This window comes from Brachyhypopomus gauderio, chromosome 11 (assembly GCF_052324685.1).
Source record: "Brachyhypopomus gauderio isolate BG-103 chromosome 11, BGAUD_0.2, whole genome shotgun sequence".
In the NCBI taxonomy this organism is placed as follows: domain Eukaryota; kingdom Metazoa; phylum Chordata; class Actinopteri; order Gymnotiformes; family Hypopomidae; genus Brachyhypopomus; species Brachyhypopomus gauderio.
In genome coordinates, this window is record NC_135221.1 from 22572415 (window position 1) to 22591467 (window position 19053).

Consider the following 19053-nt stretch of genomic DNA (forward strand, 5'->3'; position numbering starts at 1 on the left):
TACTAGCTAGTTGGTACCTCTGAATGTTCTGTAAAGGAAACTTTTACTTCTAGAAATGTCTTGTCTTATAGCATCATCATATGTTGCCTAGTAATAAAAAGTTAACACCAGTCCGTTTGTAGCTAAAATATGTAATTAGAAGTAATAACAAAAGTGTTATAATTAACTATATAACAACACAAAGACCAGGGAGGATGAGTTCTGTCTTTTTTACTTTTTTACACCTTTCTCGTGTCACTGTCGCCACTGGCTTGCTCGATATGGACCTGATATTTGTAAAGCTTCTTTTTGACATAGGCTATTGTAAAAAGCGCTATGTAAATGTAAATAAATTTGACTTGGACACGGCATGTTGCAACAACACAAGGTGAATGGGTTTTATGTGCCTCTTTAAAGTCAAAATTTTAAAACAATGTCAGAAGGAGTACTAGAAAACCGACTACAAAAGAACATCCGCAGATCTAACGGACTTTGGTTCTCTTTGATTCACTTAAATGAGTTTGAAATGAAACTGTTGATCCTTGACTCTGCAATCCTTGATACCGGAAACTAATTTAGTTGTAATTGCTTTGTATACTTCCAAATACACTCACAAGCTAAAATATAATTTTCTATTGATATTTTCCTATACTGTCCCATACCATAATATGGTGGACCGACAACATTTATACATAAGACCATCTGTAATACAGTGTGTCCGGCACTTAAAACGTTCCGGACACATTCTGCTTAAACTGATGTCATATGCCATGCCATTGTGCAAATTAGACATTCGATTTGTTTCAAATACAGAAGACAGAAACTTTGAAAGGGTATTAGTGAGCCATGTCAATAATGAAAAATAAGACAGGGCAGACCATGTAGTTTCATGGGCCTACCAGTGGTTACTCAGACACACTTTTGTCATTAATGACCAGTGACAAGATGGGTATAGCCATACTCTAATAGTATATCCAGGATGGGTATAGCCATACTCTTAATAGTATATCCAGGATGGGTATAGCCATACTCTAATAGTATATCCAGGATGGGTATAGCCATACTCTAATAGTATATCCAGGATGGGTATAGCCATACTCTTAATAGTATATCCAGGAAATGTATCGACACCTCTTTCAGTTTCCTTTTGTAGTGAGGACAAAACAGTGACAAAAACAAAAGCAATGGGGTGAATCTTGAGATTAACTAAATTGAGCCTAAAAATGATTCACTTATGTGCAGATATTTCTTATTATTGGAAGTGAATAGTCAAACAACCCTTGTGTTGCCTACCTTTTATGTCACTGTCAAAACCTCTCACAGCCCTGTTTAAATAAGCAGAATTGAAAGGACTTTTGCACTGACATAATCCTGTTTATTAATGAAAAACAATTCTTTCATTATGTAATGAGTATACATTAACAAAAGACTTCTATGGAATATAAAATATTTATAGGGTATGTTTTCCATAATACCTTAGTAGGTATGTCCATAAATCACAACAACCTGTTTATAGTAAGTGTGGGTACAACACATTCTGTTATCTGGCATTTACTCCACTCATAACATCCCGTCAGCTTGCTCTTCAGGACTGATTCAGTGGGTTTGGACAGTAACAGCTACACGGGCAGATATAGCTTCATTTCATAGTGACACCAAGTTTTCCCCATCTGTTACTTTATGTTGCTTCCTCTGTTTTAGTCACACAAGGTTCAGCAGTGCTCCACAGTCCTGACTCAGGCCTCAGAAACGCTGTGCTGACGTCAGGCACGACTTCATGCTGGCCTACTTTCATTTCAGTAAACATGCCTGTATGAAACAGGAAACATACATTTTAGGAACGTGTAGAAACATAAAAATGTGTTTATTTAAAATGAATGTATATAAAGTATTTTATTTTTTATAAAATAAAAGCGCATGTATGCTTATTATTTAGTGACTTACAGACTTACAAGTAATGCTCACCATGCCTAAGTTGTAAGAATGTCATAGCTCGGTGGTAAACCACACATTCTAACCATGTCCATGGCAGGCGTTTTTATTAATAAGGCTGTGACACGTTACACAACAAAGCAGTTCAACAAACTTGACACCATCGTTTCAGCAACCAATTTATTTAGCTAACAAAATGCAAAAAACTGCGCAACATTTTGTTGATCCAAACAAGAAAATCTCTGTTAACAAACACATATGCATTTCATACGCTGCTCTCCGGCATAGAGATCTGTGTAGTGTGTGTAGTGTTTTCAGCTGGTGGAAATTTACCAGACCCCCAGTTTCTATACAGTGATTAACTTTTATGGTTAGCGTTTGCTCTCGCTGCAATGCACACTGCATAGACTTGTACAATAAAAACAAATTATAAACTTTTATGAGTCTAGTTACAGATATGTACTAATTATCTTGTTATTTGTTACAACTCATACAAATAAGGAAGATAATACATTTGACGATCTGAATTTTGAATAGCATTAGTACAATTCTACTCGTCTTGGTTTTATATTGTTTTAAAGCAGCAGTCACCAACCACCGGGCTGCGGACCGGTACCGGTCCGTGGTTCATTTGATACCGGGCCGCACAGAAAAAAAAATCATCCACGATCAGAGTCTGAGTGATGGTTTTTGAAAATGGTTTTCTTCTCAATTACATCCGTCGGTGCGTCTGGTGAGTTTAATATTTATGCGCTTTATATATGCCAATCATTTTATTTCGTCGTATTTACTCCCAACACGTTAAAGGACGGTCGGTGAAAATATTGTCTGACATGTAACCGGTCCGTGGCCCAAAAAAGGTTGCGGACCGCTGTTTTAAAGGATTAACTACAATCTGGTTGACTTGTTAGTCTTTCGTAAGTATTTGGTTGTCCTGATCAAATACTTGTGACATATGTGTTGATTTTCGTGGGCACGGTGCCAAAATGGGCGGGGCGTATGTGACGTCAGTGCTCTCGGTATGAACGGGAAGGTATAAAAGACCAAACTAAAGCACTCAACACTGCTATAAACGGAAATAACTACTACGTCGGTCTATTTACGAACGCTGTAAACACCGGATCGGTATCACGGATTAATTGTAAGAAAACCTGAGATTTGTCTTTATTTTGTACGTCGCTGTATGTATTTAGAAGTGCGTCTTTCTCCGCGTTGTCCTACTATGGTGATGATGGAGGTCCCGAGCATGGAGCCCTCCTCCCTCCGGGCGCTTCTGGACCGGGGCCAGCCCGACTGCCTCGTCTTGGACTGTCGCTCGTTTTTCTCCTTTAATTCCTCTCACATCTCTGGATCAACTAACGTGCGCTTCAGCACCATAGTTCGCCGCCGCGCTCGAGGTGCACTGGGCTTGGAGCACATCGTGCCGAACGAGGACACCAGGAACCGCCTCGTCTCTGGTGGATACCGGACCGTAGTCTTCCTCGATGACCGGAGCGTAGATATCGGCCAAGTAAAGAGAGATGGCACACTCATGCTGGCTGTGACCGCTCTGAATCGTAATGCTTGTGGCGCTAGCGTCTTCTTGCTAAAAGGTGTGTTTTAGTAAGTGTCGTGTGGCTTATACTTGAGTCCTATGGTAGCGCTATTAAAGCCAAAATGTTTACTTAAATTATGGTTCTGAGGGCTGATTTCAAGAATCGCAGTTGACATTAGGTTACATTTTTATTTAGGTGGATTCGATGCGTTTTACTCTGAGTTTCCCGAAATGTGCACCAGGCCAGCACATCCACGGGCTCTGAACTTGCCGCTTGGTGCGAACTGCCAGCCAGAAGATGTTGAGTCTGACTGCAGTACATGCGGGACCCCTCTGTACGACCAGGTAGGCGCCATCACTGGGTCCGAGAAAACGCCAGAAAACCTAGCTTGGATGACAGTCGGGTTTATCCCTTTAATTCGATCCATATTTACGTTCATAATTTCGTCAATCTTGTGTTTTTCAGGGTGGCCCGGTGGAAATCTTACCATTTCTTTATCTTGGTAGTGCATACCATGCCTCTAGAAAAGACATGCTGGATATGTTGAGGATCACGGCTCTCATCAACGTTTCTTCAAACTGTCCAAACCATTTTGAGGACCATTTTCAGTACAAAAGCATTCCTGTTGAAGACAACCATAAAGCCAACATCAGCTCCTGGTTCAACGAGGCCATTGAATTTATAGGTACGAAAATATATAAATGTTCTTACTTATTTATTTTTATATTTGCTGTTACATGACAGAATATTTTATAGTGGGTTTTGGCAGGCAAAGATACCTCTTTCCTCCAAAGGTAGACATGAATTACATTTTTCAAGAGTTCCCTCCACATTGACTAGCTGTATAGGTCAAGCATGACTGCTACAATGGCTTACATCATCCCCACACTATGCGATTTAAAAGTGCCCCTTTTCAGTTAAAGCAGTGAACCATGACCTGATCAGCTTTTAGAGGACCAACTGGCTCTTTTTACTTGTTTGTCTCCCTTTGTTCTACACAAGCAAGTTTTCTTTGCCTCTGCTGGCCTTCCTTCTCAGACCAGTGCGTCTAGCTGAGGGGGGTTGGTGGTATTCAGGAGTACAGGCACCCTCCCCCAGGGCTCATTTTACTACTTCCTGTTTTCCTAATGAGAAGCCTCCCTCTGTTAGCAGTATTGCAGAGTGTGATTTGCAATTCAAAGTGGAGAAAAGCGGACAATACTGGAGGACTCCCCATACACATCTTCAGCATTTTCTTTTTCAGAGCTCAGGACTTCTTGTATATTAAAAAAGTTCCATTCTTCATCTGAGAAGTTGGGGCTGTAAGTGAGGAGTTTTCCTTAAGGTGCCTCATGTTAAAATGACCCTTTGGGTTGGTTAAACTGATGTGCTGCTTCTCCCCACACAGACTCCGTGCGGAACAACGGTGGACGTGTCTTTGTCCACTGCCGGGCTGGCATCTCGCGCTCAGCTACCATCTGCCTGGCTTACGTGATGCGCACCAACCAGGTTCGGCTGGATGAGGCTTTTGAATTTGTCAAGCAACGACGCAGCATCATCTCCCCGAACTTCAGCTTCATGGGGCAGCTGCTCCAGTTCGAGTCTCAGGTGTTGGCCACATGCTCCTCACAGGCAGGGAGCCCAGCACTAAGCAAGAGTGGGACAGTGTTCACCTTTCCCATCCCTGTTCGTACAAATGCCAGTCCACTTGCTTTCCTACACAGTCCCATCACACCATCTCCGACTTGCTGACCCTCCAAGGAACTTGAATTGCTGGGGCCTCTTTTTAAAAGAAAGAAAAAACCCCTTGGTTATGATGCAGTAGTATTTTCACTCCATTCTGGATGAGTGTATGTGGCCAGTCCAGCCTGACCACTCTATGTGTAACAACCACATGGCAGCATGTGTTTGTGTTGCTGACAGGCCTGGGTGTCATTGCTGTGTGAAGATCATGTTTGATACAATATCAATGTATCAATGCCTGTGTGCATCCTGCACTTTCCAGAATCCAGAAGTCACAAATCATTTACCTTTTGTGTTAGCAGAGGAGCACTAGTTCAGTGTATTGCTCAGGAAAATCTATTTATTTGTTAATGATTTGATTTGCTTCATAATGAATAATCTGATTGGACCACAAGTTGCTCAGATTAAGTGCTAATCTGAGGGAATGGTGTTCTGCATTGTATTTCAGTTTTATTTGTGAACAGTTGAATGTATTATCTCTAGACAAGCGCTGCCCTCAAGACGATGAAAGAGGCTCACACATGCCTTTCAGAACTACACCAGATTTATGGTTTAATTATTTGTAAAGAGGGCAGGGGTGTGTTTGTGGTTTTTGTTTGTTTTGTTTACAAAAACAAACATTAAATACCTCCCTGTGCCTGAATAGTTCTAGAAGCCTTCCTGAAGCACCTCTACTGGGAGTGCCTTTCAGGAAATGTGATATTTATTTGCTAAATTAATATATTTCATATGGTATATTTTTTTTACATGTTAAGTTTTTATACTGCCAAATAAATTTTTTTTTTAGAAAAATGAAGACTTTACTGTGTAGTTAGTTCATTTATGTATTCGATTTACATTAAGATACAGCCCTTGCAATATAAATATTTAAGGATGGTGCTGTTTTGCTAAGCAATATCACATGTCCGAGTCCAAATGTAGAAATGGAACCACAAAAGCATAAAAACAAAACAGATCAATTAAGTCCTTAATGTAATTTTAAACATCTCAAACATAAAATTAAAAATATTTAAAAAATAGTAGCATGTCAATAAATAGGTTTAAATTTTTGTGCTAATGTACAACTGTGTACCAATGGCAAACCTTTGCCCCCATAATACATCGTTGGTAGCATCTGAGTCTGCATTCCTGCATTCACAATTGCAACGGAAACAAAAATAGAAGAAGCAAACCAAAATCCTTTTATATACTAATAGAGAAACTCTAAATCAAAAGAACCATTACAACTTTGTCAGCTGGACAACAAATAACCAGCTGGCTAGAATGTAAATGTGAACATTGTTTGTTTAAAGCAAACGTTACAATGCTGGTGGGAAAAACAAGCCTTTCATTTCAGGTACACTTCACATGGGCCGTGCTGTCTGGGTTATGCCTATTGAATTGTATTGAATGTGCTCTTTGGAGAAAAACACTCGGTGACAACCATAGAAGACAATAGAAGCAGCTGTGAGATGACCGTGATGGCGGTGATGATAGTGGCGATGATTGTGGTGACTGCACACACACGAGTGTCCTAAAACATGAGAGATGAGCGATGGCGGAGAAGAAGCAGAGGCGGTCTTTGCATAGAGGCGTGGCTAGGCAACTGCCTTGGGCCCCTCCCACTGCAGCCCACTGTTGGGGCCCCCTGACTATCTAACTTATTTCTCGCATATTAATGTTGATGGGCCCCCTAGCTAAATTCACCTTGAGCCCCTAAATTGCTAAGTCCGTCACTGAGAAGAAGACATGCTGTTTAATCGGATGAGTGGGAGGTTTATGCTTGTTTTCCCCAGTGTGTTAGAAAGGAACATTAGTACCTCCAACCATTAGTATAATAATAATGATGATGATGATAATGATGAAGATTATTAATAAACACCTTATAAGTGCGTATCTTTGAGCTACATGCTCACACAATGATAATATTGTAGCATTGGTCCAAGCACCCGTGACTCCCCTGGTAATGGTCGGTTATGTTTATGTCCTGCAGTATTGGTGTTTGGAATTTTTAGTCATGTGTGTTGTTAGTCTAGGTTACTCCATATTATTTTGTGTATGTTTACGTTTATGAGTTTTGCACTGTGTGTGTGTAAGGTTGTCATGTTTAATGCTGTGCCCTCGTTTCCTGTGAGTTAAGTCTTAATTTGATTGCGCAACTTCTGACGCAGTTACCTGTCAGGCGAGAATGAGCCTGTTTGAGTTGACATGGACCAGTCTGGCTTCTCTCTTCCACAACACAACAATATAGTATAACATCTTTGAGCTACATGCTCACACAATGCATCTTATCTCATTCAGCCTACTGTTCATCTTGGTCACAGTCAATCTTTAAAAGTTTTGGATTTATTTTATATAAAATGTGAAATAATTGCCTAGAAAAAGATAAGACACAGCAATGTTTAAATACCTACAAACATTATTTATCAAAGAAATATATTGAATACAGTGAGTGGGCCTTTTAGAACTGTGTCTGTGCATGTATTACTGAATAGTTTTCCAGCACAGATTGCTGAATTGAGGGTATTTCCACATGTTGTAATGTCTTAACCCACATGTGTAAGGTATGATCAGACAGATTTGGGGTAGTACTGTGATGACAAATGTAGACATTTGAAAATATTACAACATTCGTGCACTTTCTATATAAAACAGAGAGAAATTATTTTCTAATCTCAAAAATTGACTTCTTATAAAGTTATAATGTCTCTATAGACAAATCTGAGACCTAATTCTTGTCTAGAGGAAAATCTGATTGCAATCAAACTAAGTGATTGCCTGTGCTTTCTCTTCCCTTTCATTTAGTTATTGGTTATATAACTCATATTATATATGTTATATTATATAGGTTATATTATATATGTTATATTATATAGGTTATATTATATATGTTATATTATATAGGTTATATTATATAGGTTATATTGCTCTCATTTTGCATCGACTGAATCTATAATCATTTGATTAGATGGATAAGATCACCAAGACATGGTTACATCTAACAAAAGCTGAAATCTATGAACAGCAGCAAACAAATTCTTGTGTTCCATCCATCCATCCATCCTCGTCCCATGACCTTATCCGGGTCCGGGCACCCAGGTCGCATCCGGACCAGATGTCTGAACCACCTCAGCTGGCTCCTCTCTACATGGAGGAGCAGCGGTTCTACTCCCAGATGACCGAACTCCGTACCTCATCTCTAAGGCAGAGCCTGGACACCCTGCAGAGGAAACTCATTTCAGCAGCTTGTATTTGTGATCTCATTGTTTTGGTCACTACCCAGAGCTAATGACCAGGTGAGAGTTGGAACATAGATTGACTAGTAAATTGAGACCTTTTTCCGTTTGGCTCTGCTCTCTCTTCACCACAATGGTCCGGTACAGCGTCTGCAGCCGCAGCACCGATCCGTCTGTCAACCTCCCATTCTTCCCTCACTTGTGAACAAGAACCCGAGATACTTGAACTCCTGCACTTGAGGCAAGGACTCACTCCGGACCCAAAGAGGGCACTCCACCCTTGTCTGACTCAGTACTGTGGTCTCAGTTTTAGAGGTGCTGATTCTTATGGCTCCTTCATGGATCACCACCTCATTGCGGTGGAGGGGCTTGTGTGCCTACATTATCCGAGGTGCTAGGTTGTCGGGGGCAGTGCCCCCAGAAGGGTCTCCCAAGGCAAATTGGTCCTAGGTGATGGGTTACCGGGGCCTCACCCTGGAGACAGGCCCAGGGGATGGGCTCCTTGGCAAGGGCCTAGTGGCCGGGTCTCTACCCATGGGGCCCGGCCAGGCACAGCCAGAGGTAGTACTATGGGTCTGGTGCATTGTGGATTGGGCGGTGGCCAAAGGTGGGGGCCTTCGTAAGCTCTCTGGTTGGGAAGGAGCCTGAGCTGGTGTGTGAGGGTGAGACACCAACTAGATAGTTGGGCTCACCTCAACACACAGTTGGGGTTCTGGAAAGAGAGGCTGGACTTTACCCTAAAACATTATTTGCTCTTTTTAAAGCTGCACTCGAGTTAAAGTAGCCTACTTTAGAACCACAACTATATGTATAGAACTATTTTTGGACAACAAATACGGACTTCTGCTAGCAGGCCACCCAATGGAGGATGGGTTCCCTTTTGAGTCTTGGTCCTCCCGAGGTTTCTTCCTATTCCCCACCATCATAGGGAGTTTTTCCTCGCCACTGTTGTCTTTGGCTTGCTCATTAGGGATCTGGACCCATACGATTGTAAAGCTGCTTTGTGACAACGTGTGTTGTAAAAATGCTTATATAAATAAATTTGACTTTGACCTACTTGTACTATATTTATTGACTAGTTGTTAGACAAATGTAATGGAACAAAAAGTAGAAAAGTCACCCAAAGTGTACATTTATGAAAAAAAGTGTAACGTGTAAACTCTCAGAAATGTCAGTAGATTTGTGGACTACAGTCCTGCTGCTTCCTTAGACTATTTTTGATTTCTCCATCATATGATGACTTTCTGCTTGCCTTCCTTTGTATAAACAATAGTACGTATTATTAAATGTTCTTGGACAGCCATTGTTGTATTTGACTGACATAAGCCAAGCCAATAGGGACATTTCTAAGAATGGGTGGTATGTATATAAAGTTCCGCTCTGGGTTAGCGTAATTTGAGTTAGAGTTTGTGTATTTGGTAGGTTTTAGAGGAAAGAGCGACTTGAAGCTCATGATTCTTGAGTGAAGACCGCCCTCTGGAGTCATTGTTTTGAATTTTCTTTTGGATGTGCGTATAAAATAGTTCTAGTCTAGTTTGGCAAATAGAGCATTTACGAACATGAGTCGTCGTAAGGTTAAAATTTATTGAAAGCAAAGCTAATACATTTGTACAGAACGGTCAATAACAACAGTATTTATTGTATTCTGGATATATTTAACTTTGGTAAGTGTTTCATTACAGAACAGGGGTGCGTTTCCCAAAACGTTAGTAACTGTTAAGTGCTTCGTAACCTCGTACTTACGAATATCTGATAGTTTTTTTTCTCCCTCAAACCTTCACTACCTAAGCTATCTAGGTTAACTAGCTAGACAGGTTAACTAACTAGGTTAGCTAACTAATTCCGAAGCTGACTAGTAACAAGCTGCATTTTATTAAGCACACAGTTGGTTTGACCTGTGTGTTTTTAACCAACTATCAGATAGCTCCACAAACAATGTCATCACAGTTTACATAGTTAACTACCGTTACCTTTCTCCTTGGGTGGGCTCTCCTCCGGGCCCGCAAAACCAGCAAGCTGATTGGCTATTTCTCCTGAAAGGCGGAACTTTATCCTTGAGGCGGCACTATAATTGGCGTTAAGAGATTTCCTATTCTCACAGCAGCATTGGCCTGCTCATTAATAGTACAGCTGAGCGAAAAGGTTCGGGGCTACTGGATAATCATTCGGGGCTGAAACCCTGGAAGCCCACCCCAGGCGACGCCCCTGGGTCTAATAACGCGTTCCTGACGAAGAGCTCGGCGAATAAACTGGGCTTCGAAATCCACTGGATCCTCGAGTAAAGGACACGCCATGGTGTTTGTAACTCAGGTTTGGTTCAAGTCAACCTGCCAGAAAGCAGGTTAGTTTCAGAGCGTAAGTTGCTATAGCAACTGACATTGAGTTTGTTTTAACCCGCTTTCTGGAATAGGAAACTCCGGGTTTTAGTGAACTCAGAGTTAACAAACCCTGAGTTAGTCACTTAACCCGCTTTCTGGAACACCCCCCAGATGTGGTACCTCTGATTTTCCCACGTCAGTCAGCAACTGAATGCAGTGCTCAGGTCTGCCTTTCCATTCTTTTAATCCTTCTACACTTTACCATTGATAAATCAATCCATGAATGCCATTGTATATTCTATTAAATTTAGGTAGTTCTAAACAACATCATCTGGCCAAGTGAGGATGAAGTAGAAGACAATGACGACTTCCCAGTTGCTGTCAAATGCAGAATTAGTGGGTACTTGTGGCAGTTTGTGGAGACAGGTAGCCTATATTATTGTAAATATATTTACATATATTTCGTATATATTTACATATATACATATAACATGTTTTGTTACTTTTATAAGTAACCTAGAAATATGTTCTATTTCTATATTCTGTTTTAGCAGCATGTACTATAGGATGGTATAGTATGTGCCCCTGTTTTACCCAGTTCTTTAATTATCAAGATCCATGCAGGACCACCATAGGGTTAGGGTTAGCAGGTATTATTTGGGTAAACATGTAGTGTGTCATAAATACATTAACATCTTTATGTCTACAATTTAAACTGACATCTATTTTTTTTTGTTTCATCTCATTCATTTATTATTGCAAATCACTTCTCAAAATTTTGCATGCTAAAGCTTTGATGTGCCCTTTCGTTTGTTTCCCTTACAGTAACCCAAGACAAACTGAAGAAGTTGGTAAACTTCTGGGTGGGCTAGGAGCTGCCCATGAAAGACATGCAAGTGGAAGTGGTGCAGGCAGCCCATCCAACATCATCCACCTGCTTCCATATCTTGCGTTTACCTGGTCATTACAATCAATCAATCAATCAATCAAAGTTTATTTGTATAGCGCTTTTCACAACACATGTTGTCACAAAGCGCTTTACAGGATTTAAAAGGTTAACAATACTATGGGTCCAGAACCCTAATGAGCAAGCCAAAGGCGACAGTGGCGAGGAAAAACTCCCTACCCTATTACACAAGCTACCACGAGTTTACTGATCATTTGGAAGGTTGTATTGCCTACAATGACAGTGGGTTTGGACTGATATAATGACAGGAAGCAAGTGTTAGAGATTCTCTTTAGTGCTTAACACATGCATATGTATGCTTGTCATCATACGAAATTAAAATTTTAAACTGTTTATGCTCCACTCAAGCCCCCCTCCTCCCAACCCCACACCAAGTGCTACAGTGCAATGTTCAGAGGTGGGACCAAGTCAGTGTTTTGCAAGTCTCAAGTAAGTCCAAGTCTTTGTCCTCAAGTCCTGAGTCAAGTCTCAAGTCAAGACAGGCAACAGTCAAGTCAAGTCCCAAGTCTGAAACTTGGAATTTCAAGTCCTTTCGAGTCTTTTTTTTTTAACCAATGTTGCAGGTATATTTTAAATGTAAATAATAGACATGTGTTCTTTTTAAAATCTGTATTCTCCTCAAATCTTGATAAAACATGTGCAACTGAAAACATGAAGTATAAAAAAATTTAAATTACACCTCTTTATTGCACAGTTCAATTTGTTAAAATTAGCTGCAAAAATATTCATACTTTAAACTACAATTTTCCAGAAATAAATATTCTGTGAAAAAGTCATAAGTAGAACTCCATGTTCAAATAAAAAGTGCTGATATTTTCACAGTACAATACAAAGAACCATAACAGCATTTTTCCCTCTCTTCTCTTATCTGGTTTCTTGGAGAACATGTGTGTCCATGTGTGAGTGACACAAGACAAACAAATATAAGAACTGAACAATTAACAGGAATCAGGAATGCAACTTTAGACATTTCAGTAAACTATTCTGCATTGCATTTGCAAAAGACCAAACTGGCCAAAAGTCTGTATGTCATTTGTGCACGATGAGGCCGTAGAATGATGTCCACATAGCTGAAAACTCGCTCCACTTTTGTCAATATATTTTTCTCGACGTAGATGTCTTCAAATACACAATCCATGCTGAGATAGAACTGGATATGATGGTGACAGAGAGAGGCTCTCTTCCCTGAGTTCAGATACAGAACCCAGGGTTGCCAATTCTCATGCATTGAGCGTGAGACACACGCATTTGACCGTCTTCACACGCTCTCACGCCACACATCCGATTTCTCACGCCGAAAAAAAAATCTAGTTTATTTACCTCTGATCCTTATCTATGATTCAATGAGTTACTAGTTCGCTCTGGCACCAACCACTGGCGATCGATCGATTGCGATATAATACTTAATTTGTGTCCATTTTACACCCCGCCCGGTAACAATTCACGTTCGCTGACCCCCCCATTTGATTGGTTGTGCTGCAGCTCATGCAAACACACACACACACACACACACACACACACACAACGTACAGAGTGTGGAAAAGCAGAGGACCGGTCTGCGTCAGAAGGACGGAAATGAAATTAATGGGGCGCACTTTATAAATATTAATATGCGTTTTAAAATTTAGATTTGGGGTAAAAAAAAAATCAAGTCTTTGCAAGTAAACAGGTTCAAGTCCAATTCAAGTCCCAAGTTATTGGTGTAAAAGTCCAAGTCAAGTCTAAGTCTCTGAATATTTTTTCAAGTCAAGTCAAAAGTCTTAATATTAATGACTCGAGTCTGACTCGAGTCCAAGTCATGTGACTCGAGTCCCCACCTCTGGCAATGTTTACTTTAGTTAGTAAAGATCTTTACTTTAGTTACTTATGTAAATTCATTTCAACATTGTTGGTTCAGTTAAAACATGTTCACTGTCAAAATGTAACATTGTTTTACATATTTTAATACTTTTTGGAACAAAAAGCAATTGAAAGCAATTTGGCCATTTAATAATAACTACTGGTAAATAACAATGAACAATTAAATTTAAATAAAATAATTGTCTTTCAGACAAGTTAAAACTTCAAGGTTTACAACAGAAGTCACTACATGTAACCAATGTTTTGCATGTATTGTAATGCTGCAAAATAAATATCAGCACCAAGACTTGTTGACTGTCTCATTGGCTCTATGGCAGCCTTTAGTCCAGCCAGTTCATCAGCTGTCAGTGGACATTCAATCTCAGGTACATGGACACCAGAGTTCGAATCACTGGGCAGAAGTCCGCTGCATTCCCAGTCTATTGGTGGAATGTTCAGATTCTGTTGAATACATTTTTGCTTTAGTAAGTGGAACAAATGTATAGATAAATGGGAGAACAGTATTGAACTGTAATGTCCTTACATCATCACACTCTTCGGAGTGATAATCCTGTCCCAGGTGCCACAGCTGATTGGGAGAACGATTGTCCTCTGTGCGAAGAGGATGATTATCCCAGCCTTCTCTGAATATGTCATGGTGGGCTTGTAGGCATGGAATGAAGGCAAAGTGGCAGCAAAATATGTGCAGGCTATTGGACAGATCAAGATGACACTCATCCTCAAGCTGGTGCAGAATGTTGTAGAAGCAGCTAGTAACTGCTGTGAATACATCACGCCACAAGCGCTCAATCCTGGTTAAAGATAAAAAGTGCTATCAGATGGCTAATGTAGGAACTGCAGATACTTAATCAAAAGGGTTCATTCATAATTACCTCTAATTGTGGATGATTTTGCCTGCAATGAAGCTACCCTTTCCTGTTCCCCGAACAGAGAACATAAAACGAGCGACATCAACATTTTCTGTTCCTTGATCAGCCCGCCCCCTATTGAAATACAAGTTTAGCAACAAACACTATGTAACAGGGTAAAATAATAGGCGATATGAAATTCTTGCTAAAAAGGAGTTTTGGCACCACCTACTTGACGTCAGCGCTGTGCAGTCCCGCTAAAACTAAAGTTTCTGGAATATTCGCGGCAGAATAGACCATACACTGCTGCGAGTAAGTACTGTTCTGCTCCGCCAAAGCACATAAAAAAATTACAAGCTGATTATAATGACGAATTTACGCTAATAAGTTTATAGCAGTATTTTTATTAAACATATACAATCATAAACAGAGCTATGGTCACGGATGGGCATTTCATAGGCGGTTTATAACCAGAATGTCCAGATGCTGGTATGGTTCGCTAATGCTTAATTTTCCCATGCGGGCAGGAAAGGCTATAACTGCGCGCTATGAGACAATACTAGGTGTGGTCATACTCCATGTTCGTTTACAGGTGAGCAAATATTCTTGGTTTAACTTTGTCATGTTCATTTTATTTTATTTTATGACGAGGGAATTGACCGCTAAGTGTTAGCAATTATTTCAGAATAAAATATGCGGTCGCGGTAATCCTCAAGTTGAACTAAGACAGGATGATTGTGTCTACTGCAATGTTGTTATTAATGTAATTGCTTGGATGATGCAATTTGAGAGCTCACTGCATCACGCTATTAAGCGGATGTATATTAAGTATTATACATTAATATTCACGGCAGAATAGACCATACACTGCTGCGAGCAGGAAAGGCTATAACTGCGCGCTATGAGACAATACTAGGTGTGGTCATACTCCATGTTCGTTTACAGACTATTTACTGCTGCAAAACGACATTAAAGAGAAGCCTGTCATCCGCAACCTGGTGTCTGTCGTGACTGGGACGGGGACGTGGACCATAGGTCACATGCATGAAATCAAATGTGATTCTCTGTATTGGTTCATCAATCTTTTCCACAAAGACACTTTCCATTGCCACTTTCCATTGAAAGCAATAGGAGCACACCTCACAACTAATCACTTATTTGAAGATTGGGTCTAACTAATTAAAACAAGTAAAATCAAGTGAGCTTGTTTGATTGGAATAAAACTCTACAGTCATACTGGCTCTTTGCTGACAAGTTTGGACACCCCTGCTCAATGTATTGTTATATGTTTCACCTACACCGACTAAGGCCCCGTCCACACGACGCCAGAGGTTTTTAAAAACTGAGGTTTTTGTCTCCGTTTTAGCCTCCCGTCCACACGACGCCGGAGGTTTTTAAAAACGGAGGTTTTTGTCTCCGTTTTCAAAAATATCTCCGTCCACACGACACCGGAGGTTTTTAAAAACGGAGGTTTTGTCTCCGTTTTAGCCTCCCGTCCACACGAAGGTTTTTGAAAACGCCTTCCAAGGTGGAGACTTTTGAAAACTCCGGTCTCGGCGTTTTCGTGTGGACGGGGAAAACGCATGTTTAGGAAAACGCTGACGTCACATAGGGATTCTGCGCATGTCTTTTTTTGTTTACATTCGTTCAGCTTGGACAGCTCCGTGATTGCTTTCGTTGTCACTGCAATTGGCGGATTATTAACATGTGTACAGTTTAATTTAATGTTACTTTCGCATTACATAACACAGCGGAGGCGCCTAAATGCGCTGCGTTCAGTTTTTTCAAATCGTCATATCAAATCGTTCCCATAATCCCTTTCGTGTCATATTTGGTCGCTAAGTTTAGTGTTATAATGTCTGTAATGTGCTTGTGATAAAGCGCTATGTGATGAATGTGTCTGTACAATGTAAGCTTCTAATCGATGTATGTATGAGTGTTTTTAATGTGCCTGTCAAACTTACCACCCCCGTGTGTTCGTACTCATTCGATACCCCGCACCCATTCAATGTATATGTCCGAGTTTACAAGCATTACCGGTTGTGTTGAAACAGGGCTGCTTTCTAATAAAGAAAGCAAGTATTCAAAATGGCTCGTTCCCTGAATCAATCATCCGCACTACACGCTACAATATTGTAAACTATATAAATCCTGCAAAGCGCTTTGTGACAACGTGTGTTGTGAAAAGCGTTATACAAATATATTTGATTTAATTTGATTCTTCAAGTGTTTTGATGTCATTCTGTGGGAAGTACGATCGCCCTCTACTGGGCTGGCATGTTAATTGCAGCGTTTCACGGCTGCGTATCCATGCTGAACAAGCTGAGCGAATGTAAACAAAAAAAAAAAGACATGCGCAGACTCACTATGTGACATCAGCGTTTTCCTAAACATGCGTTTTCCCCGTCCACACGAAAACGCCGAGACCGGAGTTTTCAAGTCTCCACCTTGGAAGGCGTTTTCAAAAACCTCCGTTTTCGGTGACCGAAAACGCCGTTTTCGTGTGGACGGGAGGCTAAAAACCTCCGTTTTTAAAAACCTCCGGCGTCGTGTGGACGTAGATATTTTTGAAAACGGAGACAAAAACCTCCGTTTTTAAAAACCTCCGGCGTCGTGTGGACATAGATATTTTTGAAAACGGAGACAAAAACCTCCGTTTTTAAAAATCTCCGGCGTCGTGTGGACGTAGATATTTTTGAAAACGCTGATCGTGTGGACGTAAATATTTTTGAAAACAGAGACAAAAACCTCCGGCGTCGTGTGGACGTAGATATTTTTGAAAACGGAGACAAAAACCTCCGTTTTTAAAAACCTCCGGCGTCGTGTGGACATAGATATTTTTGAAAACGGAGACAAAAACCTCCGTTTTTAAAAACCTCCGGCGTCGTGTGGACGGGGCCTAAATTGAAGGAAGCCAGAGTTGTTGAAGCCAGGATTGTCATTGGACACGCCAAGGTACATTATCTAAATCAAGATAACAAATATGAAAAAACATTTCAACAAATGGTCAGGAGGACTTCATTAATTGTTATTCATCACTTGAACCATTTTGTTGACAAATCTTTTAAATATTGTTTGGTGATCAATACCCTTGTAATACATAGTTACGGATATCAACTGAGCCTATCATATGACTACTTAACAACAGAGGCGGTCTTTGCATATAGGCGTTGCTAGGCAATTGCCTTGGGCCCCTCCCACTGTAGGGCCCTGTAACGGAGCTCACGTCCGTTCCATGTTTCACTGTTTGAAGAATGAACCACAAGACAACCTCAGTTTTAAAGACTCTTTTTATTGAAACCCACAGGACTGCAGACCCACAGGACTGCAGTTGGACCTTGTCAGAACTCTGAAACACAATAAACTGCTGGGATTATTTTGCACCATTCAGGGTGGCCAACTGATGGTGTAAATCAGGGGTGCCCACAGTTTTCAGCTTGCGAGCTACTTATAAGATGACCAAGTCAGAAAGATCTACCGGGGTGGCGGCGAACGTAATTTGTTGAGCGGGGGGGGGGGGGGGGGCGGCGAACGTAATTTGTTGAGCGGGGGGGGGGGGGGGTGGGGGGGGGGTGGCGAACGTAATTTGTTGAGCGGGGGGGGGGGGGGGGGGGGGTGGCGAACGTAATTTGTTGAGTGGATTGCAAATCCACCCGTCGACCGGTCGATCGCGATCGACGTAATGAGCACCCCTGGTGTAAATTATAACAATCATTCCATGTATTTTTGACTGTTTATAGTGTGTTTAGGAAAAGGGTTCGGCTTACCTGTTGGTCATACCATGTTGGCAGTCTCTGGCAGGTCAAAGGACCTGAGCCCAGGGGTTTGTGGGGTTTTGTAGTTTTGGAGGAGGTTGTGTGGCAAGTGGACCATGCCATTTCGGATGTTTGAGCCGGGGGGAGAGAGAACCTGCTTTGAGGGGTCTAGTTTTAAAAGGTCATTCCAACTTGAATGTCTGATGATAAAATGTTTTATACTCATAGTCAACTATTGCATATATATTAAAATGTTTGATTTAACATAAAATAGGAAAGGTAATTATAGCCTGTGCGTTTTAAACCTTCCCTGCGGGCGTGCCGGTCAGTGGTGTAACCCAAGATTAAATGTTTAAGAGCAGAACTCTGAGAAGAGGGGGGGGCTGGCTGGGAATGCAGAGGCGTGAGGGCCTGGTTGTAATGTATCAATTGAGTTTGATTAGTTAGGTTAATTTGTTTTTTTTGTTTTTGGTTTTGTTTTTTGTGCATTCTTTATTATTACTGTTGGTGGAATGCCAAGGCACTCTGCACGTGGACTAAAATAAATATGGTATGGTGGAACTTCCGGTTCTGTTTTTCAGTTTTTGCAAACGCCGTTCGGCTATTCTACAACAGGCCCCCTTGTCTAGCTAAAGCCAGGTTCACACTACACAACTTTTCAGTCGTCAGGTTTTTGTGCCGTTCGCACTACACGACTGGTTGTGCTGTAATCGCGAGTCTTTCAGTTGTTGTGGCTTTCACACTACATGACTGATCGGCGACGCGGGCTCACGAATTAAACGACTGGGGAATCGCCGACTCATCTGGCTGCCGTCCAAAAACACGAGAACACGAAAACGAAACACTCGCGAGAACCAGCAACACCACTTAGAAGAAAAAAAACAACGTACATGTACTCCACATTTTCGTTATTATTATTATT

The 19053-nt window shown here is 41.0% G+C and overlaps 1 protein-coding gene across 1 annotated transcript; it reads left to right on the top strand.

Moving 5' to 3' along the window:
* Positions 1-2959: 2959 nt before the first annotated feature.
* Positions 2960-5964, top strand: dusp1 (dual specificity phosphatase 1). The gene is made up of 4 exons (XM_077022745.1): positions 2960-3503; positions 3642-3790; positions 3912-4131; positions 4834-5964. Exons 1-4 carry the CDS (start codon positions 3095-3097, stop codon positions 5175-5177), a joined length of 1122 nt encoding a protein of 373 aa, XP_076878860.1. The 5' UTR covers positions 2960-3094; the 3' UTR covers positions 5178-5964.
* The last annotated feature ends 13089 nt before the right edge of the window (positions 5965-19053 follow it).